This window comes from Nyctereutes procyonoides, unplaced genomic scaffold (genome assembly GCF_905146905.1).
Source record: "Nyctereutes procyonoides isolate TBG_1078 unplaced genomic scaffold, NYPRO_anot_genome, whole genome shotgun sequence".
Classification (NCBI taxonomy): domain Eukaryota; kingdom Metazoa; phylum Chordata; class Mammalia; order Carnivora; family Canidae; genus Nyctereutes; species Nyctereutes procyonoides.
Window position 1 is genome coordinate 8,217,930 of NW_026575128.1, and position 27,054 is coordinate 8,244,983.

Sequence of the window (27,054 nt, forward strand, 5' to 3'; positions counted from 1 at the left end):
TGGCGCCACGTGTCAACCCAAGGTTTGCAGAGGGGCCACTCCCACACCGTCTGTTAGCCCCCTGCCCACTCCCACATGCTCACACACGCACCTGCGACTCCCGGTCCTCCCTGGAGACCTACCCTCTGCCTCCCTGCCCGCACTCTCAGCAGCCCGTGACCGCAGGTGGCAGGTGGCGACCATGGCCCTGAACCAGGGCAGCGGGGCTCAGCGCTCCGGGAGCCACCTGGAAGCCGCGTCCCCGAACCCGTCTCCAACTGCCCCGAGGGTGATGGTGGTGCTGCCCCGCAGGGCTGTAGGGATCAGATGAGCAGCTACAGAGAGGCCGTAATTACTGGCTGGTTAGCTAACCTCACATTCGTTTTGCAGAGAGGCTGGAAGGCTCCCCCACCTGCTGCTTCCCACCCCTGTGTCTCCTCCTCCCGCCCTCCACCTCCTGGCAGACTCCCTGCCTCAGGGCCCCGGGTCGTCGTTGTGCCCTCCCTAGGTTCCCAGGCCCCCTCCGACCTGCCTTCTCGGTGAGCTTAAGCTGTCTTCAGCTCCCCTGTCCCCTGGGCTGCTCCGGCTCTTCCAGCCTGCACCAGCCAGGGCCCCGCGGGGACGGAGCCCTCCGGGGTCTCTGTGTCCCTGGATGGTGTCTCAGGGACACCCCCCCTCCACTGCCCATCCAGTTCCCTTTTTCTACCTTGCTGCCCACACCTCCATTTCCTTTGCAGGTGCCTTGGCGACCCATCCTTCCAATAGGGGCGCCCCCAAGGGTGTCACTACCCAGCACACGTCCCTCTCTTTGCGCCAGTCTTTTTTTAGCCTTTGGGGAGGAGGGCTTACGGCCCTTCGTGAGTCGGTGGGAGCAGCAGGCCGTGTCCCGGGCGCACAGCGCCCCCCAGTACTTGGCATGTCATCGGTGGGGGTCGCAGACCCTATGGAGCATCTGCTGTGTCCCACCTCCGGGTGGCCTGGCCGGGTCCGTTCAGCCCTGAGGCCCAGCCCAGATGGCGTGCTGCGCCCTGCCGGTGCCCTCCTGCAGCCGCTCTCCCCTGGGGGGGCAGCTGCCCCTCTTCTGCGGGTGCTTCCATCCTGCTTCCCCCCTTCCCCAAGCGACTGCTGTCCGCTGGCCTGTGAAGTGAGCCCCCTGAGGCCACAGACCTTAGCACAGTCCCCCTGGGTGTTCTCAGGGCACAGAGGGCCGAAGACCAAGTGGAAGATACCTGCACAGGTTGGCTGCAATCGGAGCCCTCACCTTGGAGACGAGGAGTGAGCCCAGAGTGAACGGTCGGAAGTCAGGGAAGGGCAGAGCCGAGTGGTGACCACCGGCCGTTGTCCCCGCAGCCCGCGGCCAGCAGGTGTCCCGCTCTCAGCAGCCCACGGGCACATCTGTGGCAGTGGACGCCGGAGAGCTGACCCAGAGTCGGCCGCAGCAAGACCTGGGCTGTGTCGCCTCCTGCCGCCCCATCCCCATTCACACCATCTGGGTTTGGGTGGGTTTGAGCTGGACACCCTGTGGGTCCAGTTGTTGGGGAAGAAAACACTCCTCGCGGTTTGTCAGCCTCCAGACCCAGGACCCGGGAAAGGCCGGGCTGGGGCGTCCCCCCGAGAGCTCCATCTAAAGAGACCGGACCAGCGGGCAGGTGCGCAGCAGGCCTGGGGACCGACTGCAAAGAGTCAGCTGCTGTCACCCTCCCTGCGCCCACAGCCGCCTGCCCTCAGCAGATACCTGCCAGGCCCTCCCCGCGTGTCAGGCGCTGGGCAACCCCCAGGACATAGTGAGGAGCAGACCCAAGAACCTGCCCTCAGTAGAGGGAGATGCGGCCGGAGCCCCTGAGCCCCTCCTGAGGGGCGCGTCCGTTACTGTGGGGACGGGTGGGCAGTGCTGGGGAGCCGAGGGCAGCCCCACGGATGCGGCGACATCTGGGGGAGTCCTGGGGGGGCGAGGGCAGGAGCCAGGGGCTGTTCTGGCCGAGGGGCAGCGGACCAAGGCCCTGGGGCAGCACCTCGTATGTCCCGGAAGCCCCGGAGAGACCAGTGCCCCTGGTGGAGGGGGGCCCGGCCCTGGGAGGAAGGGGGCAGACAGGGACAGAGCACTCTGAGTCCTCCCCGCGCTGCCCGTGCTGGAGGAACAGATGAGAAAATCCCGCGTCTGAGCTGGAGGCCGTAGTGGAACAGGAGAGCCCGGTGAGGCCGGCGGGAGGAGCCCAAACGGGGGGGCCTCACAGCGTCAGCCCCCTGCGCCCCGGATCACCTGCCCCAGAGGATGCTGCTGCATGGCGCTGGGCCCAGGGGACGGGGGGCACGGGGTGGAGCACGACTGCCCATCGTCCCCCTGGGGCTGGAGGGAGAAGTCATTCCTTCCTCCCGAGGGAGCGCGGCATGGGAGGGGGGGCATGCTCTCAGCTCCCGGGGCTCCTGGGGGCAGCAATCCCCAAGCCAGCTTGACGAGCATGACCTCCGGCCCCATCCAGTGCCACCCGAGGCCCCTGAGGGGCATCATGCCGTCCAGTGATGGGAGAGGGAGGTGCCGCCGCGGGGATCCAGGCAGGGAAACTGAGGCAGGAGTGACAGCCTGTGACAGACCCACAGTCCCGGCCCGGGCCCCACGGGGCCTCATAGATGAGTCCTCCCAAGACGTGCAGGCGGCGGAGCTACCCTCACCAAGGAGGGCTCAGCCCCAGGCTGATTTCAGCAAGGGAAGAGACTGTCCCCAGGCGTGGGCTGCCCCCCTCGTGGGCGCGGGAAGGAGGAGCCGGGGCCACGGAGCCGCAGGGGCTAACCCGTGTCCTCTTCCGTTTGCAGCCATCACCTGTGGGCACCCGGGCAACCCCGTCAACGGGCTCACGCAGGGCAACCAGTTTAACCTCAACGACGTGGTCAAGTTCGTTTGCAACCCCGGGTACGTGGCTGAGGGCGCCGCGAGGTCGCAGTGCCTGGCCAGCGGGCAGTGGAGCAACACGCTGCCCACCTGCAGAAGTGAGTCCCCCCTCTTCTTCCCCTTCGCCCCGGTGCCGCTGCCCCGGGCTTCTGCGATGCAGGGGCGGACGCTGGTGGCTTGAGCCCTGGGGTCACTCTGACACGGGTGGGGTAGGGAGGACGGGGCGCCGAGCGGGGCCACAGGCGGGGACCCCATCCATGGGGTCACGGGCCCATGGCAAGCAAGGTGCACCTTTCAAGACCGAAATGGGAAAAAAAGAAAAAAAAAAAAAGGCCGAAATGGGAAGCAGGCCCCTCGGTTGCGTGGCGCAGCAAACACCCATCTCCGGACATCCGGCTGTCCTCGCCCGTGTCGCCGTCAAGAACTGCTGCGCCCGTGGGTGCAGGCGCAGACGTCCTGTGGCTGCAGCTCCCGCCCCCCCGAGGGCAGGGTCGGGGCCCGGATTCGGGGCCTGGGTGCCTCCGTCCTGTCCCACCACCCCGTCCCTCCTCCGACCTGACGGCGCCGCTCCCGGCCTCCAGTGCCTCCCCAGGCCTGGCCTGGCCCCGGGCCCCCAACGGCCTCCTGCAACGCGCTCCTTGTCACGCTGCCGTCCACCCAGCCAGCAGGACCCATGAATGTGGCCTCGTCTTGCAAGCCTTCCTTGCCCTGCCCCTGTGCTGTCAAGAGCTTCTGGAAGGTTCTGCGCTGCCCCCATCAGAGTGCTTATCAAACTCAGAAACTGCCGGTTTGTCCTCTTCCCTGGAGACCGGCACCTCCGAGCGGGGATGGCGTCATCCGAGCCGGCACCTCCGAGCGGGGACTGGCATCGAGGCGCCCCTCACGGCCCCCTGGAGGGCCCCCCTGGTGTCAGGCGGGCGGAGGCGAAGGGGGAGGTGCCGCTGAAGCGCCATGAGCACCCAGGCCGTCCCCACCACCGCGGAGGACCGGCCAGCGGGTCCGCAGGGCCAAGGTGGGGAACACCGGCCCCCAAGGTCCTGCGGCATCCTCGGCGCCCCACACACGGCCTGGCACTCGTTCTGGGCCTCAGGGCTCATCAAACGGAAAACGCTTTATGCTCCAAAAACTAAGGAAAGATTTTAACCCCCCGTCCTGCCCCCTTACTGGGTGAGAAGGAGGCAGTGGTGAGGGAGTGGCCGGGACGGCGTTCTGGAAGCAGGCATGCACCCCGAGCATCACCGTGACCCCGTCATTACCCTAAAATAGGCCTTGACTTGGGGTCAAGCTGCCGGGACACTTCAGCCGCTGGAAGTCAGACTCAGCCCCGGATCGTGCTCTTCAGAGCCATCGAGCCCGTTGCCCAAAGAGCCCGAGGCTCATCGGGGTCAGCTCGGGTACACCCGTGTCGCAGCTGAGGACCCGCCACGCCAGGCCCAGGGCACCGGAGCCGCCCCCAGGGCTCATGTGTCCCGACAGGGCCACCCAGGCTGCTAGCAGGCCGTGGACAGAGAGGACCGTCGGCGCGGGGGGGTGGCTTCCCCAGGGCGCAGACCCCTGAACCGCAACACTGAGGACCGGCCCCGCCGGGCGGGACCCCCCCCAGGCTCCACAGTCCCGGTGCCTGGCGAGGGAAGTCGCCCTCCCCCCAGCTTTCAGGGTCTGACAGCCCCATTTCCATTTCAGTTGTCAACTGCACCGACCCCGGGCTCCAGGAGAACAGCGTGCGGCAGGTGCACGCCGGCGGCCCGCACAGGTTCAGCTACGGCAGCACCGTGTCCTACCAGTGCAAGCGCGGCTTCTACCTTCTGGGCACGCCCGTGCTCGGCTGCCAGGGGGACGGCACGTGGGACCGGCCCCGACCACAGTGTCTCTGTAAGTACACATGCCTGGGCTGCGGGGGAGCCCCCACCCTGTGCATGCATGTGCCCCTGTGTGCGTGCGCGTGAGCACACATGTGACTCCCGTGTGGCTCGTGGCCCCGTCGGGCCCTGGGGTGGGTTCCCAGCCGTAATGGGTGACGCAGTGTCCGTGCTGGTCCTGATTTGCCTGTCCCCAGTGGCCAGCGAGGTCGAGTGTCTTTTTTCTGTTATGCTTTTTGGCCTTTGGTATCTCTTCTCTAGAGAAATGTCTGTTCCAGCTCCCTAACCCCTCCCAGGCTTGAATGTTTGTCTTTGTGTTGTTGAGTTTTAGCAGCTCTCTATATATTCTGGCTACCGCACCCCTATCACAGGTATCATTTGCAGATGTGCCCCGTTCTCTGGATTGCCTTCTCACTTCTGGATAACGTCCTCCAACACATGGAAATTTTTAGTTTTAATGAAACCCAATTTGTGTGTTCTTTTCTTCCATCGCTTGTGCTTTTGGTGGCACATTTAAGAAACCATTGGCCAATCCGACGTAACATAATAATCCAAGATCATATCATCCGTGAACAGACATAGTTTTATTTCTTCCTTTCCGATCTGGATGATTTTTGTTTCTTTTTCTCACTCGATTGCCCTAGCTAGAACTTCCAATATGACGTTGGACAGAAATGGCAAAACAGGGGAGCCTGGGTATCTCACTCAGTGAGGCATCTGACTCTTGATCTCAGCTCACGTCTCAATCTTAGGGACATGAGTTCAAGCCCTGAACTGAGCTGCATGCTAGATGTGAAGCCTATATAATAGTAATAAAAATAAAAATAAAAATAAAAATAATAAAAATAATAGAAGAGGCAAAACAGACATCCACCTCTTGATCCTAGTCCTTGGAGAGGAGCCTTCAGTTTCTCACCATTAAGGATGATGTTAGCCGGAGAGTTTATGTAAATCGTTCCCTTTATGAGTGAGGAATTTCACTTCTATTCCTAGTGAGGAATTTTCCTTCTATTTCTAGTTTGTTGAACATTTTTACCATGAAATGGTGTTGGATTTTGTGAAATGCATTTTCTGCAACTGTTGAAATGACCGTGTGGTTCCCCCTCCCATTCTATTAACACAGTGCTTTATATCGATTGATTGATTAATTCTCATATGTTGAACCACTCTAGTGTTTAGGGAACGGATCACACCTCGTCATGGTGTAATCCTTTTAATGTGCTGCTGGACTTGATTTGCTAGTATTTTGTTGAGGATTTTCGCAGCTATGTTCATTAGGGATGTTGATCCACAGTTTCCTTTCTTTGTGATGTTGTTGGCTCTGAGTGATGCTGGCTTCATAAAATGAGTTGGAAAATGTCCCTCTTCTGTTTTTAGGAACGGGAAGATTGGTGTTACTCCTTTAAAAGTTTGATAGAATTCAGCAGTGAAGTCATCTAGTCCTGGGTTTTCTTTGAAAGTTTTTTGATTATTAATTGATTCTGTTTATTCACTATAATTAAATTCAGATATTCCACTTCTTCTGAAGTCCTGGTAGTCTGTGTACATCTCAGAATTTGTCCATTTCGTCTGGATTATCTAATTTGTTTGCATACAATGGTTCACATTCATAGTATTTAATATTTATTATTAATTATTTAGTATTTATTTATTCCAGCAGGGTAGGTTAGTAGTAATGTCCCCACTTTCATTCTTTTTTTAGTTTAGTAATTTGAATCGTTCTTTCTCTCTCTCTCTTTCTCTCTCTCTCTCTCTCTCTCTCTAGACTACTTACACATTTGTCCATTTTTTAAAGATTTATTTATTTATTTATTTATTTATTTATTTATTTGAGAGAGAGAGAGCAGGGGAAAGGGCAGAGGGAAAGAATCTCCAGCAGGCTCCGTGCTGAGTATGGAGCCCAATATATATATATATATATATATATATATATATATATATATATATTCCTCCTTTGTGCTGTTACTGTTGGACATATTTCATCTTTAGACATTGCATGCCTATCAACACAAATTTCCAATTATGGCTTCATGCCATTTCTCAGATAGGAGAAGAAAATTAAAACAAAAAGATATATTTACACTGTGGTTTATATTTACCTATGTGGTTACCTTTACCAGGGTTTTTCAGTTCTGCATGTGCCTTCATGTCCTTTCAGTTCAGCCTGAAAGACTTCCTGTAGAAATTCTTTATAATTTAGAATTTCTTTCTAGGTTTACAAATGGTGCATTCTCTGTGTTTATCCAGGAATATCTTAATTTCCCCTTCATGTTTGAAGGATAGTTTTGCTAGCTATAGAATTCTTGGTTGAAAGTTTTTTTTAACCACTTTAAGCATGTCAAACTACTGATATATTTAGATTTTAAATCTACCATCTAATTCTCGTTTTCTGTTTGTTCTACCCATTAGTTTCTTTTTTTCTTTCTTTAACTGGATTATTTTTATAATTCCCTTTTTTCTTCTCTAGTAAGTTATATGCTCTACATTTAATAGCTATGTTAGAAACTATAACAGGAAAAAAAAGAAATTATAGCAGGAAAATTTCACTTATAAAAGTCTAAAGATGATCTCTCTCTCTTCTTCCTATATCATACAATAACATCAGAACACTTTAATTTGGTTTGTTTTTCTGACTTCTATGTTATTGTTTTCTTATATCTTAATTCTGCCTTGTTTATTAAACCCACAATGTATTATTATTGTTCTATGAAATTATTGTTCACTTTTGCTTATCCATATATTTGCCAGTTTCTTTGTTTTTCATTTCTTCTTATATCTTGTCCTTCCCCATGGGATCATCTTCCTGCTATTTGAAGGGCATCCTTTAGAAGCTTATTTAATGAAGATCTCCCGGTGGCAAGCACTCTGAGTTTTTGTTTGTCTATAATACATTTATGTGTCCCTCATTTTTGAAAGATATTTTTGGTAGGATTAGAAATCTAGGTTGGCAGTTACTTTCTCTCAGTCCATTAAGGAAATCTTTCTAATATCCTCTGACCTCTTTTATTGCTCTGGAGGAGTCAGCTATAAGTCTTTCCCTCCTTTGAAAAAAATCTGTCTCTGTCTTTGGTGTTCTGCATTTTCCCTGGTTATTAAATGAGAATTTACCTGGATCAGAAGTCCAGGTTGACATATCTCCCTTGGTGCACTCTGCTGGCATTTATTCTTAATGACAAGTCTACCTTCAATCTAATCATTGTACCTTTGAGGTAGTCTGATTTTTTTTTTAATCTTGATGACTTTAAGATCTTCTCTTTCTTGTTGGCATTCTGAATTTTTCTACACTGTGTTTGGATATTTTATTTATCCTTTTGAGGATTCCTTAGGCTTCCCAGCTTTTTGACATCTGGGGAATTCTCAGCTATCAGTTCTAAAAATACTGTCTCTCCTCATTCTCTTCCTTCACTACTTCTGGGACTCCAACATGAGACCTTGTAATTCTCTGTGTCTGAAACTCTCATTCATATTTCCCATCTCTGATAGATTTGCCCAGGTCTCTCCACATTAGTAATTTACATAAATATTATTGTGTTTTTTAGGTTGAACTAATTTAAAGTTGACCTAAAATTCTGTTATGGATAATCAGCTATTACACTAGTCTTGGTGGGCTTTTCACCTCTACCTATAAATCTTCTCACTATTTTACATGAGTTTGTTCTTTCAAAACTGTTCATAAGAACTCATCTGTCCTACCATTCACTAATTATCATTTTAGCTATGTCTTAGCTGAGGTTTAACTATTCACTGAGTTTCTATTTTCAGTTATTTCTTTTGTATTTGAGATGTTTTGTTTGTTGTTGAAATTTGCTTGATTATTTCCATTGTGTGCTGTGCCTCTATAAACATGCTCTTTTTATGTCTTTCACATATTAAATATACTCATAATGCCCTCCATATCTGATAATTACAGTATCATCGTCTTTATGAGTCTAATTCTGTTATTATTATTTCTGTTGATTCTCACTTATTGTGACTTATTTCTCATGTGTTTTATTATGTTTGCATTGTGCTCTCTTATTGGACTGATCTTAATCTGCGGGAACCAGAATCAGGCTCTCAGTCTTGCAGAAGCCAAAGCCTAGAAACAAGATAGCCACTATCTCTCACAAAAAAAAAGAAAAAAAAAAGAAAAGAAAGAAAAAAAGAAAAGAAAAGAAAAAATGACTAATGCTCAATAGTTGCCTATAGTTTTTACTTCAGAAAGCCAGTTGTGACTTTTTTCTCATTGGGATTTACAAGGGGCTAAACTCTGCATTCACTAATTACTGAGACCACTACATTATATCATTATTAGGGACAGAGAGATCTGATCTTCTTTTTAGAACACATTCCTGAGGACACCAATGTTTATTACTCACTCTGAATATGAGCTTCAGCAAGATTTCCAGAAAGATGACATACTAACACAGGAACCCAATTAGACTATTCACTTTTTTTTGATGGGAAAAAGTAAAGTTTTTTCCTAGATTTGGTGAGAATGTTTCAAAAACACCAGACCCTGAGGAAATTTCATTTTGCCTATAAGATACCAAATGACTCTCAGAATAACCATTTTCACTAATATTTCATGATTATCATGACATGATTGTTATTTTAGTGGGCTAACTGAATTTTTACTTCTGAAAGACCAAAGTACCTGTGAATAGGCTTATAGAAAATTGTAGAGTACTCTACATATCCCCTGATCAATTCAGTCTGTGAAAATCAGCTGTTCCTTCCAGGTGAAGGCAAACTATTTTAATTGGCACGGATGTGTGGGGACCAAGGGCAATGCATGACCCAGATCCATATCATATGCCGTTTCCCTGATAAAGTGCTTTAGGAAACAGTGGAAGCCCTGGAGGCTGGCCCATCATCAAGTACAATTCTCATACTTAAGGCCTAGGAACCATCATGGGGTCCTTTTTGTTTTGCTGTGGGACTCAGCATAGTCCACACCCAACCATTAATCGTGATTTGTGTTGTTTTTTAATTACAATATTATACTTTTTCCTCAATCCCATTATGTATGTACCCTTGTAATATAAGAAAGGCTATTATTAGCAGTGCTAAATATCTATCTTGCCTATTTTCATGTACACATCTCAACTTATTTGCAGTTAGAAAAAAATTAAATTAAAAAAAATTATTTGCAGTTAGAAACTAAACAGCCACTGCAGGATCTGGAGATCCCATTTGGACAAAAGCATAAATATTAAATACATTTTTTAAATGGTTTTATATTGACAAATTGAGAAATGCAGAAGCAGTTACTCACCTTCTCTGTGCTCTTCGTCTCCCTGGTTTGTATGCAAATACACACTGAGTATAAGTTGTTCCTCTTTATTATCTTACATCTTCTTCTGGGTTTTCCTTACCCACAACAGCCAAATGGTATTGACACTGTTTTATCTTTCCATTTTATTGTTGACTTTTTTCCTCTTTGAAAAGAACAAACCACAGGAAAGGAATAAAACAATAGAGTATACTCTGGTTGCTAATTTTACAGATACCTAAGTAGCCTCAATCAACCCAGTGATAAATAAATAATTTCAGGCTTTGCATACACTTTTTCAGAGACTATTAGATATTACCATAATTTAACACTATCCTCAAATTAACCAAAGAAAAATTGTATAGCTAAATACGATCCGAAAAATAGTCAGCCAACTGCAATCACAGAAATCAGTAAGTAGCCAGCATACGTGTATACATATATGCATTGATAAACATGAAGAAAAATGCTCTTATAAATGTTATTCATAAAAGCCCAAAGCAGAAAACAATCCAAAATCCATCCACAGGAAATGGATGAAAATTGTGGTACATTCACACAGTGATAGGATAGTCAACCTTGAAAACCTTGAAGATGGTTCCAATGGCAACAACAATATAGATCTAGGATTCATCTCAGTTCTCAATTAGTCTGAGTTCTCCAAAGAAACAGGAATAAAAGTCAGTAAGAAATTACATAAATACAGATATAGGTATAGATTTTATATCTATATTTTATATGTATATCTAAATCCAACTTTTATTTAAAAAGATTTTATATATTTATCCACAAGAAACACACAGAGAGAGGGGAGGTGCAGAGACACGGGCAGAGGAAGAAACAGGCTCCATGCAGGGAGTCCGATGTGGGACTCGATCCCAGGCCTCCAGGATCACGCCCTGGGCTGAAGACAGACGCTCAACCAACTGAGCCACCAGGAGCCCCTAATCTTTCTTTTCTAACTGAGGTATAATTGACGTACAACATAATACTAGTTTTGTGTACCCCACATGATGATTTGATACTTGTATACATCGTGACACCATCACCACAGTAAGTCTGATTAGCAGCCATCACCATACCCAGCATTAGAATTTTGTTTCTTATGATGAGAACTTTTAAGATCTAGCCTCTGAGCAACTTTCAAATATGGAATACCGTGTCAGTAACTCTAGTCACTGTTGTACATCACAGCCCGTGACTTATTGATGTTGTAACTGGAAGTTTGTTCCCTTCGACCCCCTTGGCCTCCCATCCGCTGCCTCAGGCAACCACCAGTCTATTCTCTGTATCTGAAAGCTCTATTGTTTGGGTTTTCTGTTTTGCTTTGTTTTAGAGAAGTGAGACCATATGGTATTTGTCTTTCTCTGAATGACTTCTTTCACTTAGTATAATGCCCTCAGGGTCCGTTCATGTTGCCACGAATGGCAAGATTTCATTCTTGTTATAAGCAAATGACATTCCCTTGTACACACGCCACATCATCTCTATCCATTCATTTGCCAGTAGACGCTTGGGTGAACGCCATGTCGGGGCCCCCGCAGCAGCACCGCAGTGAACATGGGGGGGGCACGTGTCTTTTCAAGCTAGTGCTTTCGGTTTCTTCAGATAATCTGGTGTTCGAATCTTATCACTGGTGTTCAGGTACAATTTGGTGTTTCGGGAGAGGGAACTTGCAGACTCAAGTTGGGGACAATTGACTGGGCATCTGTAAGATGCAGCTGGAAAAAGACTAGAACTGGCCTTATTCTGGAACCTGTAGCCAGTGCAGACAGTCCTAGGATGACAGTGGTCTCTCCTACCTTAGGTTTGCTATGTGTACCGCCTTCCTGCCCGAGACCCCTTGGGTATGTCCTCCGGCAATGAGGAACTAGGGAGAGATGAGTAAAAGGCAAAGGAGAGAGGAGACAGATGCCATTGGATACCCGCTACACGCCGAGCAATTTCCCACTTATTAGCTCCTTTAACTCTTAAAACAAGTATTACTCTTCATGTCACATACGGAAAATGGCGGGTGGGCCTTGTCCACTGAGGGCAGGTGAACATGTCAGCAGGAGGCAAACTTCAGTAGATACCCAGGCTTCCTCTTCTCTGCTCATCGCTACGGAAAGCCTAGCATGTGTCCTGTGATGATGATCCAACCCTTTGTGCAGTTGCTGACATGTTTGCTCTTCCCCACAGTGGTGTCCTGTGGCCATCCAGGCTCCCCACCCCACGCCCAGATGTCCGGGGACAGCTACACCGTGGGAGCGGTCGTGCGTTACAGTTGCACCGGCAAGAGGACTCTGATTGGAAATGCCACCCGTATGTGTGGGCTGGATGGACACTGGACTGGCTCCCTCCCCCACTGCTCAGGTATGGAGCCTGGCATGAGGGAGCCCTTGGCAGGGGAGGGGGGAGATGGACAAGCCCCCAAGGTGTGAGTGTGACAGATCAGTGGGAGGGAGACCCCCATCTCACAGGCAGAGAACACAGCTATCTGAAGTCCCAACCAGACTTCAGCCTTTGGAGATCTAAGCGCAGCTTCCTCCCTTTAGTCTGCTCTGGCCAAGCCCATGTAGCCCAGACATTGCAACACTAGACAAGACGCAAGTTTGTGAGGTCCCCTCTCTGGCCAGAGCCCTGTCCAGATACTTATTTCTGTACGTTTCTAGGAGGAGCCCAGGCCTCCCTAGATAAGAAACTGAGAGGTGTGAAGAATAAGTGACTAGACGTGCACTTGTGAGAATATCACTCCTCCCTTCCTGAGACTTACAGACACCATCTTTTGCTGCACCATCTCCTGCCAGTCCTAAGAAATATGCTTTCAGAAACCCAGAGTCAGATTTCTGAGGCTCGTTCCATGTAGCCATGCACCTAGGTGACGCGTAACAGGTTAGAAGCCCCGGGGCCGTCAGGGCATGCAGCGAGGTCTAGCTTGGAGACACTCTAGGTTGTACATCGCCCATTTCTACCATCCTCATCTTGCTGATACACCTCAGTAAAGGGCCGGTAGTCACCGTCTGCCCCCATGGGACGATATTCCATCCCAGATTCCCTTATATCACCAAAACAGCGCCCTAAACGCTACAGTGGGGACCATTCTGTCAAAATAAACTCCCAAGACTGGAGACCTCCACCCTCAGGCCCCAGCTGAGGTCACCTAGCCGGAGTGAGAGTTAGTGTACTCACTATCAGAGCTGCCTTTAGGGGGACCCAGTGCAGCCTGTTGCATTAGCTCCACCCCTGAAAACTTGAACAGGGAAGAAAATCTAGGCAAGTGAGATAGGCCCTTTTTCCCAAATGTTTGAGTTGAAGATCGAACAAATCCCCCTTCCTTGGTAGAGAACAACATCGGATTCTACAGTGTTCTCAAACTCTGAGACTAAATGACAAAAGAAAGTAATTCCAAGATCAAGAAGATGGTATGGTAAATGGTGAGGTGTACACAAAACATTTATTTACTCCCACAAGCTAGATGTGCTCACCCAGATGTTACCATTTAATGCCCATACACGTGGTTCATGAGGAGGTACTTGCCACGTCAGATGGCAACCTATCTTCTCATGAAGTTGCCATTTTTTCCTTAGTTTTCCTCTTCCTTCCTCATGCTTCCTTTGGCCTAGTCTGATCTAATGATGTCTCCTCTACGTCTCTGTGTTATGAGGGGTGTTGGCTCCCACAAGCCTCAACTTTGTGGCTTTGTCTCCTGTTCTCTACCCTCCTCTGCCTCTTCGGTCCTTAGCACTCTCTTGGGTGGGTCTCTACACTATCTGGACCCAGATAAAGGCACATGGGTGGGTCTGTACGTTATTAGGACCCAGATGAACGTAGATGGGCGGGTCTGTTCACTATCAGGACCCAGATAAATGCAGAAATGTAGCAGGAGGCAAGGGGCAAAGGATGGAATGAGAGAGTCCAAAACACGTTGCCCAAAATTCAGCTGTGTTGCTTACTTGGAGAATTCAGGAATCCTTAACTACAGGCCCAGGATCCAGATTCCAGCTGGACTGTTGAGAAGACAAGACTACACTAAGGGCTCTAGACTTTGACCCGTAGGCAACGGGAAGCCAGTGGAGATGTCTCAGCAGGAAAGAAACAAGACCAGATGATTGGCGGCTGTTCATTGTCCAGGTTTGAGGATAAAGTGGAAGATGGGTTACAGGGAGAGTTTAGGAGATAGATACATTAGGAGACGCTCCCAATATTTGGGCCAAGAGAATTCTGGGCATGTGAGCTAAAATGCTGGAACCCGGGATTCAGAGTGCACAGAGTCCATAGAGATTGTGGTGAAGGGGTGACGGGAAGGAGGAGGATGGGAGGGAAGGGCCAGCTTGGCCCACTGACATGCCACACTGGCACTGGCCAGAGAGCAAAGGCCTCATCTCCACCACACAGCCTTCCCTCTGCTTTCTCTTTTTTTTTTAAATTTTATTTAAATTCAATTAATTAACACACAGTGTATTATTAGTGTCAGAGGTAGAGCTCAGTGATTCCTCAGGCCTATATAACACCCACTGCTCATTACATCACATGCCCTCCTTCATGCCTGTCACCCCATTACCCCGTCCCCCCTACCCCCCCCAGCCACCCTCAGTTTGTTTCCTGTGATTAAGAGTCTCTTATGGTTTGTCTCCCTCTGCTTCTGTCTTGTTTTATTTTTCCTTCCCTTTCTCTATGATCCTCTGTGCTGTTTCTTAAATTCCACATATGAGCGAGATCATATAATTGTCTTTTTCTGATTGACTTACGTCACTTACCATAATACCCTCTAGTTCCATCCACGTCATTGCAAATGCCAAGATTTCATGTTTTGATGGCTGCTACCCCATTGTATACATAGACCGCGTCTTCTTCATCTATCACCTGTCAATGGCCGCCTTGGCTCCTCCCGCAGTGTGGCTACTGTGGGCACTGCGGCTGTGAAGCTGGGGAGCCGGTGTCCCTTGGTTTCAGTACATCAGTATCTTTGGGGTGAAGCCCCAGCAGTGCAGTGGCTACGTCATAGGGCAGCCCAATTCTGACCCTCTGAGGACTGTCCACGCTGCTGTCAGGTGGTGGCACCAGCCTGGCTTCCCACGCTCGGTGTGGAGGTCCCCCTCCTCTGCGTCCTCGCCAACACCTCCGCTCCCACACTTGTTGGCTGCAGCCACTGTGACTGTGTGAGGTGGTTCCCTTTCTCCATTCTGCGTGGTCCCCGGGGCCCCACCCGGGACCTCGGGCCTCGTAGGCTCTGACTCCTGGGCAGCGAGGCCAGGTCCACGCAGCGGGAGCCCGACCCCGGCCCGTGTCTGCGTCTCTTGGTGCCCCCACCGCGGTCCAGGCTCACCCAGCAGGGCCGCTGTGGTTCTGGCCCCTACAGGAACGAGCACGGGACTCTGCGGCGACCCAGGGACCCCCGCGCATGGCATCCGGCTGGGGGACAGCTTCAGCCCAGGCAGCCTGCTGCGCTTCAGCTGCGAGGCAGGCCACATGCTCCGGGGATCGTCCGAGCGCACCTGCCAGGGCAACGGCTCATGGAGCGGGGCGCAGCCCGAGTGCCGAGGTAAAGTCCATGGGCCCCCCCAGCCCGAGTCCCTGCACCCCGCAGCTGCCCTTGCACCCCCACTGGACCCCGGCCCGGGGCCGTCGACGCTCCCTGGCCCCGCCTAGGGAAGGACCCAGAAGGGACCCAGAACCCCGCCTGCTCACCCATCTCTCAGTCCCCCAGCGACGCTGTGTCCCGCGCTGTAGTGGGAAGCAGGCTCACGGCGGTGTGGCCGACATACCACACACTCTCGCACTGTCGTGTAAGGGAAGAGACTGTAGGGCAAGTTCCCAAAGTGCCAAAAGAAATACAAATCTAATTTTTAAAAGTCCCTAAACATAAGGGAAGCCCGTACTGATGGGCCCTGACGCAGCTCCAGTGGGGGAAGCGGCATTTCTCCACCCGCTTCTAAATTTCTGAAAATAACTTGATTTTAAAGCCTCTCTCCCCAGAGTCTAACTTTTTGTAGCTGCTCCCAGGACCTCGCTGTCTCTCCCTAAAATACGGCCTGCTAGTTAGGAATTGGCATAGCCGCTGAGACTTAGGGTGTGTGATAAGGTGCTGGAAGAAGGAGGAGGCTGCGGAAAGAGAGGCAAAGGGGTCCAATAGGGAAAGAAGCCGTGGCTGGCAGTGCCAAAGGCTCACTCAAGGAACCAGGCCATTGGTTTAAGGTGAGAGCTGCAGCTTCCACCTGTGTCTTTGTCCCACGGGTGTGGACATAAGGTGGGCGAAGCACTAGGCGAACGGCTGGGGTTTTATCAGGCAGCCAAGACGTTGGCAGCGAGTGGCAAGGGAACCGAGGGTGCGTGCAAGGCAGTGACTGTGATGGATTCGGGCACCTGCTGGATGAGGAGGGAGATGGCCAATGAGACAAATAAGGGGCAGTGGCAAAGTCACGGGACCGGTGGGTTCTAGGTCCCACTGAAATCAAAATGTCACCAGAGAATGAATCCCTGAGGGTAGGAGCTAAAGAGACAAGAGGCGATGGTCAGAGATTGGCCCTCGAGGCCGAGGCTGTGAAGTCCTACAGAGGGAGAGGCGATGTTCTGGCCCCCGTCAGGGGGCACCTACCCAGGAAAGGCTACAGATGGTCCGGGGCCCTCTCCCACCCGTCTGCCTTTCTGACTTGCCTTTGCTTTTGCAAAGTTAGTTTCCATAGGATTTATTTTTTTTTTTTTAAGTAAGCTTCATGCCCCGCGGGAGCTTGAACTCACAACCCCAAGATCTAACTCGGGCTGAGATCACCTAACCAGCTGAGCCACCCAGGAGCCCCTGTTGCCACAGGATTTTGTAGACATCGTAAGAGATCTGTGGTGGTGGGAGAGTGTTGGCAGCAGGAGATTGCAGAATGCAGAATGCTTCCCAAATACCCACTATGACCCGCTGTTTCAGGCCACTCAGATCCCAGCATGGAGTCAGTCACCATGTCGGGAGCATCCAGGGAACAGAAAGTGGGTGGCTGAGAGCTCGGACCTGGAGGTGAATGTCAGATGAGTGTGTGTATGACACGCCCGCGATTCTCCGTGGCTTTCCTTGACAAGCTCCCACTTACCTGTCAAAGCACTACTCAGCCTCCCATCTGCAGCCCCAATGAGCTCCTCCCTTCTTACAGCGTTTTCTTCCTTCAAGTGTAAAAAACTTACTACATATTTTAATTCAACTATTTATAAGTAGGTCCTTAAGGCTCCTCGAGGACAGAGGACGTGACGTCCACTATGTTCCCAGCACGTAGGCAGCACAGATACTTGTTGTGGGTGGGCTCATTATATAGGAATCATTTGCACATTTGACTTAGGGACCACGTACATGTTGTATATCCGCAGCAAAGTAAAGTTAAATCAAAGATCAGAAATGAGCAATCTTGGGCAGCCCCCGTGGCTCAGCGGTTTAGCGCTGCCTTCAGCCCAGGGTGTGATCCTGGAGTCCCAGGATCGAGTCCTGCATGGGGCTCCCTGCGTGGAGCCTGCTTCTCCCTCTGCCTTCCCTGTCTCTGCCTCTCTCTCTATGTCTCTCATGCATAAATAAATAAAATCTTTTAAAAAAAAAAAAGAAACGAGCAATCTCTAAATATCAAAACCAAAATGAAAATGAATGAACCTAACTACATAGTGAAGCGGTGACTCAATGATCCAGAGAATTATGTCAACTGACTTGAAAAAAAGTGGACTTTGACTATGGCGTACGTGCCCCGAGGACAAAGAGAATGACAATGAAATCCTAAGTTGTTTTCAGCACTCATATTGTCAGTAATAATATGGATAGTACCATTCTGAAACTTTTTGAGGACATTATTTGTCATTAAGAACCAAGGTTTTTGGCATTAAAGAGATAGAAAAATAAAGAAGCTAAGGAGAAACTCTCAATTTTAAATTTGGATTGGTAATCTCAGCATAAACTCTGTGAATTTTCAGCTTAGAAAGTCATTTTCCCAGCTCTAGCCATCCTGAAAGTGTGGAATCCACGAGCACCTCCGTGGCAATGAGTACTCCGAGCTTTCAGATTATGGTTCTTAAGTCCCTCCTCCATCGAAAGGAAGCAGAGCTCTCCAGAGAAGTGGCTGATTCCGGGACGGGGCCAGGATATACACGATGAACACGGGCCCTTCTGTCACTCCCGCAGGGAACCTACCGGAGGCAAGTGGGATCGAGTCCGAGGAGCACACAAGCCAACCTGGAGAGGCTCCCTCCAGCCAGAGACCTGCTAATACGAACAATAGCGGCAGTGGGTAGCGACACAATAAGTTTAAATCCACGAGCCCCAAGGCCTATGGGTCTATCCACGGAGCTTGCTAGGAAACCAAATCATTATCTCACACCTGATAAAAAAGAAAATTGAACATTCCTGAGCCTTCCTTTATGAATAGTATTTGAGGGAAGGCAAGTATCTGATGACGGGCAAGTCCCGACTCAAGAACGCCAGCTGGTGTGGAGAGAACCAGTGGTCAGTGCCACCGTTTTCTGTCCCCCAAGGAGATAAGGAGTCCGGCCAACAGTCATCAAGCACTTGCCCAGACCATTCAGTGAACGGCCCGCGGAGCCTTGCCCTGGTGACATGGGTGAACCCGAGCCCGCCCCGTCGGCCTCAGCCTCACAAGGGAGCCACCAGCCAGACGTCCTGTGCCTTGTGACGCAACACGGGGGGGAGACAGGACCACCTGTGCGGCTTCAGCGGCTGCGAGGGACAGAGCAGCTCGTGGGCAGGGCCTCCGGGGGCCGTCGTGATGTCTGGAAAGGGGGAGTTGCCCCGGAGAAGCCCTGGAGCCCGACGGATGCAGGACGAGGGACAGGAATCCCTGAATTCAGAGTCTCCGAGACGTGCCCATCAGGAGTCCCCTTTGGACTCTGATTCAGACAAATCGACTGTAAAATAAGGGGGGGCGGACACTTGAAGCAAATTAAGCTCTGGTTGTACATCTGGTGACATTAAGGAATTGTTTAAGACTTTAGGGGGAATCATAAAAGAGATGACGGTTAAGGAGAGTGCATGCGGGTGTGTCTTCCCTTCTGAGGGCGGGAGGCCCAGACACCGAAACAGCCTGAGGGTCGTCGGGGGCCACAGGGCTCCCCCGCGGCACACGGGGCCCCCGGCAGCTCCCGGCCACCTACCCGGTGACTAACGCGCCCCTCTGGCCCCCAGTGATCTCCTGCGGGAACCCGGGGACCCCCAGCAACGCCCGGGTGGTGTTCAGCGACGGCCTGGGCTTCGCCAGCTCCGTGGTGTACGAGTGCCGCGAGGGCTACTACGCCGCAGGCCTGCTCAGCCGCCACTGCTCCGTCAACGGCACCTGGACGGGCGGTGACCCCGAGTGCATAGGTGAGGCCGCCGCGGGCTGTCGCCCCGGGGCACGGGCCCACTCCCCCGCCACGCCTGACCTCCACCGGACAAAGGGGTCACTTGGGGTGCACGTGTCGCTTGCGGCCCCGCACAGCGCGGAAGACAGGGGGCTTGCAGTGCCTGGGGTTCCCGCCCCCCCCCCCCGGCTTCCCAGTCCCTCTCCCACCAGACTGTCCGCGCTTGGCCTGCTTCTCGGCCAGGTTACGGCCGCCACCTGCCTCGCTGTCCCCGTGGGTCCCCTGGGCCCCAGCCCACCCCACACGGCCGCCTCTCCAGCCTGCGCAGCCCCACCGCCCCCTTCCTGCCCCTCTTGGGGGCGGCCCCAGACCTCGTCCCTTGGGAAGCAAGTCACTGGGGGTCCCCGATGGAGTGAAGCGAGTGTGACGACAGGGGCCTTTCCAAGCCCTGTGACTTCGGGGCTCCATCCAGATCCCCACATCTGGGTCACTTCTGTTCCGAGGCCCAAGCTCAGCAGACCCTCCCCCACTTGCCGTCGCGATGTCCCGAGGGCCCCCCAGGCAGGACGGCAGGAGCCTCTGCAGCCCTCGGCACCGAATGCACAGCTCTCCAGGCCCTGGCCGGCTTCCCACCCCCAGGGTTGGGGGGCGCTGGGGCTGCAGGGGACCTTCACGGGGAGCCGCGGCCCCTGGGCAGGCCTCTGCCCTCCTGGACGGCTCGGGGCCCGGGGGCTCCTGGGGTGCGGCACGGCGGAGGCCTGTGCAGATAGCGACGAGGCCTTGTCCCCTTGGTCCTAGTCATAAACTGTGGCGACCCTGGGATTCCAGCCAATGGCCTCCGGCTGGGCAGCGACTTCAGATACAACAGAACCGTGATGTTCCAGTGCGTCCCTGGCTACACGATGGAGTCGCACAGGGTGTCTGTGCTGAGCTGCACCAAGGACCGCACGTGGAACGGCACCAAGCCCGTGTGCAAAGGTGCGTCCAGGCTGCACGGGGGACGGCCATGGGCCCTGAAGCGTCGGGGGAGGCGACAGCCGGGGCCCTGGTGACACCTCGTGGGAGGGCCGGGGCACTCGATGACATCGTAAAAGGCAAAGGGACACCAGCTCCCCAACTAGGACGGGGTGTCCTTGGGTCTCCCTGCGTAGCCTAGAGCCCCAGCGGGCGTGGGGGACTGGGACACGGGTACCGGGGTGCGGGGTGTGGGGCTTGGGGCATGGGGTGTGGGGCTGGGAGGTGGGGCATGGGATGTGGGATGTGGGGCGTGGGCCCTGGGCCTGGGGTGCAGGGCTTGGGGCCTGGGGCATGTGGTGTGGGACGTGGGGCGCAGGGTGCAGGGCGGGGGCCAGCCACAGAACCCGACACCTCGGTCTCCCGGCCCCAGCCATCATGTGCAAGCCCCCTCAGCTGCTTCCCAACGGGAAGGTGGTGGGATCCGACTTCACATGGGGCTCGAGTGTGACCTACGCCTGCCTGGAGGGCTACCAGCTGTCCCTGCCCGCCGTGCTCACCTGTGAGGGGAACGGGTCCTGGACCGGAGAGCTGCCTCAGTGCTTCCGTAAGTGTCCCGACCGCGGGGCCTCGGTGGGGGCCCTGCCGCCGTCCGGGAAGGCCTGGGGCAGCACGGCCCCTCGCAGGGTCAGCCAGGCCGGGGACGTGGGGTCACGTTACCATGTAATGTATTACTGCTTCCAGGGGTGGAGGTCGGTGTCCCTCAGGCTCACGTCACCCCAGTGCTCCTCGTGCCCCGAGCCCTCCTTACTGCCCGTCACCCCGATACCCATACCCCCACCCCCTCCAGCCCACCTCAGTCTGCTTCCTGTGATTAAGTCTCTCAGGGTTTGTCTTTGTCTCTGATTTCATCTTGTTTTACTTTTCCCTCCCTTCTCTATGACCCTCCGTGCTGGTCCCTAAATTCCACACGAGTGAGATCATATGATAATTGTCCTTCTCTGATTATGTTTCACTCAGCATAACACCCTCCAGTTCCATCCACGTCGTTGCAAATGCCAAGATTTTGTTCTTTCTGATGGCTGAGGAATATCCCATGTACACATAGACCACAGCTTCTCTATCCATCATCCTTTGATGGACACCAAGGCTCCTTCCACAGTTTGGCTATTGTGGCCATTGCTGCTAGAAACATCCGGGTGCAGGTGTCCCGGTGTTTCATTGCATCTGAATCTTTGGGGTAAATCCCCAACAGTGCAATTGCTGGATCGTAGGGCAGGTCTATTTTTAACTCTTTGAGGAACCTCCACACAGTTTTCCAGAGTGGCTGCCCCAGTTCACATTCCCACCAACAGTGCAAGAGGGTTCCCCTTTCTCCGCATCCTCTCCAGCATTTGTGGTTTCCTGCCTTGTTAATGTTCCCCATTCTCACTGGTGTGAGGTGGGATCTCATTGTGGTTTGGATTTGTATTTCCCTGATTGTAAGTGATGCAGAGCATTTTCTCATGTGCTTGTTGGCCATGTCTATGTCTTCCTCTGTGAGATTTCTCTTCATGTCTTTTGCCCATTTCATGATTGGATTGTTTGTTTCTTTGCTGTTGAGTTTAATAAGTTCTTTATAGATCTTGGAAACTAGCCCTTTATCTGATACGTCATTTGCAAATATCTTCTCCCATTCTGTAGGTTGTCTTTTAGTTTTGTTGACTGTATCCTTTGCTGTGCAGAAGCTTCTTATCTTGATGAAGTCCCAATAGTTCATTTTTGCTTTTGTTTCTCTTGCCTTCATGGATGGATCTTGCAAGAAGTTACTGTGGCCAAGTTCCAAAAGGGTGTTTCCTGTGTTCTCCTCTAGGATTTTGATGGAACCTTGTCTCACAAGATCTTTCATCCATTTTGAGTTTATCTCTGCGTCTGGTGCAAGAGAGTGGTCTAGTTTCATTCCTCTGCACGTGGATGTCCAATTTTCCCAGCACCATTTATTGAAGAGACGGTCTTTCTTCCAGTGGATCGTCTTTCCTCCTTTTGTCAAATATTAGTTGACCATAGAGTTCAGGGTCCACTTCTGGGTTCTCTATTCTGTTCCATTGATCTATGTGTCTGTTTTTGTGCCAGGACCACACTGTCTTGATGACCACAGCTTTGTAGTCCAACCTGAAATCTGGCATTGTGATGCCCCCAGCTATGGTTTTCTTTTTCAATATTCCCCTGGCTATTTGGGATCTTTTCTGATTCCACACAAATCTTAACATAATTTGTTCTAACTCTCTGAAGAAAGTCCATGGTATTTTGATAGGGATTGCATTAAACGTGTAAATTGCCCTGGGTAACAATGACATTTTCACAATATTAATTCTGCCAATCCATGAGCATGGAATATTTTCCCATCTCTTTGTGTCTTCCTCAATTTCTTTCAGAAGTGCTCTGTAGTTTTTAGGGTACAGATCCTTTACCTCTTTGGTTAGGTTTATTCCTAGGTATCTAATGCTTTTGGGTGCAATTGTAAATGGGATTGACTCCTTAATTTCTCTTTCTTCAGTCTCATTGTTAGTGTATAGAAACGCCACCGACTTCTGGGCATTGATTTTGTATCCTACCATGCTGCCAAATTGCTGTATGAGTTCTAGCAATCTTGAGGTGGAGTCTTTTGGGTTTTCTAGGTACAGTATCATGTCATCTGCAAAGGAGAGTTTGACTTCTTTTTTGCAAGTTCGGATGCCCGTGTATTTCTTCTTGTTGCCTGATTGCTGAGGCCAGGACTTCAATGCTATGTTGGACAGCAGTGGTGAGAGTGGACATCCCTGACCTGAGGGGAAAGCTCTCCGTTTTTCCTCATTGAGAATGATATTCACTGTGAGCTTTTTGTATATGACGTTTATGATATTGAGGGATGCTCCCTCTATCCCTACACTGTGAAGAGTTTTAATCAAGAAAAGATGCTTTGTACTTTGTCAAATGCTCTTTCTGCATCTATTGAGAGGATCATGTGGTTCTTGTCTTTCTTTTATTAATGTTCTGTATCACACTGATTGATTTGCAGATGTTGAACCAGCCTTGCAGCCCAGGAATAAATCCCAGTTGGCTGTGGTGAATAATCCTCTTAATGTACTGTTGGGTCCTATTGGCTAGTATCTTGGTGAGAATTTTTGCATCCGTGTTCATCAGGGATATTGGTCTGTTACCCTCCTTTTTGGGGGGATGTTTGTCTGGTTTGGGGATCAAGGAATGCTGGCCTCATAGAGTTTGGAAGTTTTCCTTCCATTTCTATTTTTTGAAACCACTTCAGAAGAATAGGTATTAATTCTTCTTTAAATGTTGGGTGGAATTCCCCAGGGAAGCTGTCTAGCCCTGAACTCTTGTTTGTTGGGAGATTTTTCATTACTGCCTCAATTTCCTTGTTGGTTATGGTCTGTTCGGGTTTTCTAGCTCTTTCTGTTTCAGTTTTGATCGTTTATATGTTTCTAGGAATGCATCCATCCCTTCCAGATTGCCTAATTTTTTGGCATATGATTGCTCATAATATTTTCTTACAATTGTTTGTATTTCTTCAGTGTTGGTTGTGATCTCCTTTCATTCATGATTTTGTTTATTTGGATCTTTTCTCTTTCCTTTTTCTAAGTCTGGCCAGGGAGTTAAGGGTCTTATTAATGCTTTCAAAGAACCAGCTCCTAGTTTCATTGATTTGTTCTACTGTTCTTTTGGTTTCCGTTTCATTGATTTCTGCTCTCATCTTTATTAATTCTCTTCTCTTGCTGGGCTTAGGCTTTGTTTACTGTTCTTTCTCCAGCTCCTTTAGGTATAAAGTTAGATTGCATATTTGAGACCTTTCTTATTTCATGAGAAAGGCTTGTATTGCTATATACTTCCCTCTTAGGACCGCCTTTGTTGCATCCCAAAGGTTTTGAACAGTTGTATTTTCATCTTCATTTGTTTCCGTGAATCTTTTTAATTCTTCTCTAATTTACTGGTTGACCCATTCATTCTTTAGTAGGATGTTCTTTAACCTCCAAGTGTTTGAGTTTCTTCCAAATTTCCTATTGTGATCGAGTTCGTTTCAAAGCATTGTGGTCTGAAAATATGCAGGGAATGATCCCATTCTTTTGGTACCAGCTGAGACCTGCTTTGTGTCCCAGTATGTCATCTATTCTGGAGAATGTTCCATTTGCACTCAAGAAGAATGTGTATTCTGTTGCTTTAGGATGGAATGTCCTAAAAATATCTGTGAAGTCCATCTGGTCCGGTGTATTATTCAAAGCCCTTGTTTCCTTGTAGATCTTCTCCTTAGATGATCTGTCCATTGCAATGAGTAGGTTGTTAAAGCCCCCAGGACTTTAAAGTTGTTTCACTTTAAGAAATCACTTTTCTCTCGAATTCTCCCCTCGTGATCCAGTGGTTGTTTATCTCTCTTTTTCTCAGCTTCTTTATTCTCCATCATTTTGTCTTCTATATCACTAATTCTCTCTTCTCCACTTATCCTAGCAGTTAGAGCCTCCATTTTTTATTGCATCTCATTAATAGCCTTTTTTATTTCGACTTCATTAGATTTTAGTTCTTTTATTTCTCCAGAAAGGGATTTTATAGTGTCTTCTATGCCTTTTTCAAGCCCAGCTAATATCTTTATTATTATTTAATATTTAATTTATTTAATTAATTAATTTAATATTACTATTATCAGAATAATCATTATTCTGAACCCTAGTTCCAACATCTCTTACATCTATACTCATTAGTTCCCTGGCAGTCAGTACTTCCTCTTATCCTCTTTTTTGAAATGAACTTTTCCATCTTGTCATTCTTGCAGCAAGTGGTCACTTTTCTATTTGTAGAATTGCAGCAATTATTTTCTTACGTCTCTGGTTGAATTCCCAGGTCTTCAGAATGATTTGATAGCTATCCAGCTGAATTCCTGGGACCAAACAAATCTAAGGTCTCCTACTCCTCTGCCATCTTGGAAACTCCCTGCCAGAGACACTTTTAAAGGGAGTTTAAAGGAAAATAATGAGAAGATCCTAACTGAGCCCTGACTGTGGACACTGTGTGGAGTCATGGTGGAAGGAGGTTAATAAGCCAGAAATAAGGAAGGTGTTTCTTAATATGAAAGATTATTCAGTGGACGGGCTAGTTTCCAAAGATCTGGAAGGGGCCTCTGCTGGAAACATGCCTGTCTTTATGGAAAATAGCCTGCACAGAAAAGATCCTGGGGCACACATGATTTTTTGGTGAAAGAGTTTATTTCTTATCCATCTGGTCTAATTGTGTCCCCAGGAACCCAAGTCCATCCCAGAGCTCACTTACTCACTTATTCTTGTCATGCCACATAATTGGGTTCTGGTAGGTTTTCTTGGTGCCCATGCTTTGAACAAACACTAGGACCAATTTTTGTTCCTACTAGGCATTTATCTAATTCTGTAGAAAACTGTCAACGTACCTATGACATTGGGTTCCTCTGAAAATGTGCTTCAGTTTGGGATATTTCAGCAGAAGTTAGGACCAAAAGCTCAAAAGTGAACTCAGGAAAGACAGCATTTGGTGTCTGGTCATCCCTTAAGGTCTTTGGACACCTCCAGGGAAACATTAGGAAGGTAGCAAGCAAGTGTCAAGGTGGAGTATGGACTCAGAAGCCTTGCTTTTCTTCTTTCTACTTCTTTTTTTTAAGATTTTATTTATTTATTCATGAGAGAGAGAGATTGAGAGAGAGAGAGAGAGAGAGGCAGAGGGAGAAGCAGGCTCCATGCAGGGAGTCTGACGTGGGATTTGATCCCGGGTCTCCAGGATCACGCCCTGGGCCAAAGGCAGGCACCAAACCACTGAGCCACCCAGGGATCCCTTCTTTCTACTTCTTGAGAAATAGCTAAATTTCTTTTAAACAGTGAATTATGGTCTTCATAAAACAATGTACCATATCTGAAAAGACACAGAATGTGAGAGTCATCTGAGCTCTAGCCCCCCAAAGATAACCAGGGTTGAGCTCTTGACTGTACTTCCACCCCAACCGCAATGCTTTTGTACACAGATATGTACAATTTTCTGTAAATGGCATTAAATCATGCTGTGCAGACATGTTTGTGACTTGTCTTCATCGATAGGCCATAACCATCTTTCTCCATCAATGCATACTGATCTGCACATCATTGTTTGTAATAGCTTAAAGAATCTCCTTATTGTAGCTACCACAACTGGTTTAATCTCCAGGGATGCCTGGGTGGCTCAGGGCATGACTCCAGGGTCCTGGGATCAAGTTCCGTGTCGGGCTCCCTGCATGGAGCCTGCTTCTCCCTCGGCCTGTGTCTCTGCCTCTGTGTGTGTGTGTGTGTGTGTGTGTATGTGTCTCATGAATAAACAAATAAAATCTTTTTTAAAAAAATCTTCTACTGATGGTGAATTTAGGTTTCTTTGGTTTAATCACGTTAGAAGCAGTTCTGCAATAACTGTTGTTGAGGATAACATTTCTTTACTCTGGTGGTAAATTCCTAGGAGAGAGAAAATACTGAGCCAGAGGGCATGCTCTGTATGTCTTGCTACATGTTGCCAAACTGTCTTCTAGAAAGAATCCCACCTCACGCTCCTGCCAACAGTTTATGAGAATATTTCTTGACTTGTGTCCTCATTAATAATGGATTTTGCCAATATCTTTTAATATTTACTAGCCCAGGAAGTTTAAAAAGGTGTCTCGTTGTTTTAATTGGCACCACATTTCTTATCAAGACAGAGCTGCTCTTTCTTTGTCATCCATTTGTACCTCTTGTTCATTGAGCTGCCTCTTCCTGGATTTGGGGACTTCTGATCAAGTCAGTCTGTTACTGACTTCTGATTGGTTGGTCTAGACT

At 49.7% G+C, this 27,054-nt stretch overlaps 1 protein-coding gene across 1 annotated transcript in view; it reads left to right on the forward strand.

Moving 5' to 3' along the window:
- CSMD2 (CUB and Sushi multiple domains 2) overlaps positions 1–27,054 on the forward strand; it is a 437,017-nt gene that overhangs the window by 387,229 nt on the left and 22,734 nt on the right. The window contains 7 exon segments of the mRNA XM_055341473.1: positions 2,791–2,964; positions 4,550–4,738; positions 12,161–12,334; positions 15,321–15,503; positions 19,122–19,298; positions 20,075–20,254; positions 20,664–20,837. Of these exon segments, the coding sequence (XP_055197448.1) occupies positions 2,791–2,964; positions 4,550–4,738; positions 12,161–12,334; positions 15,321–15,503; positions 19,122–19,298; positions 20,075–20,254; positions 20,664–20,837 (1,251 nt within the window).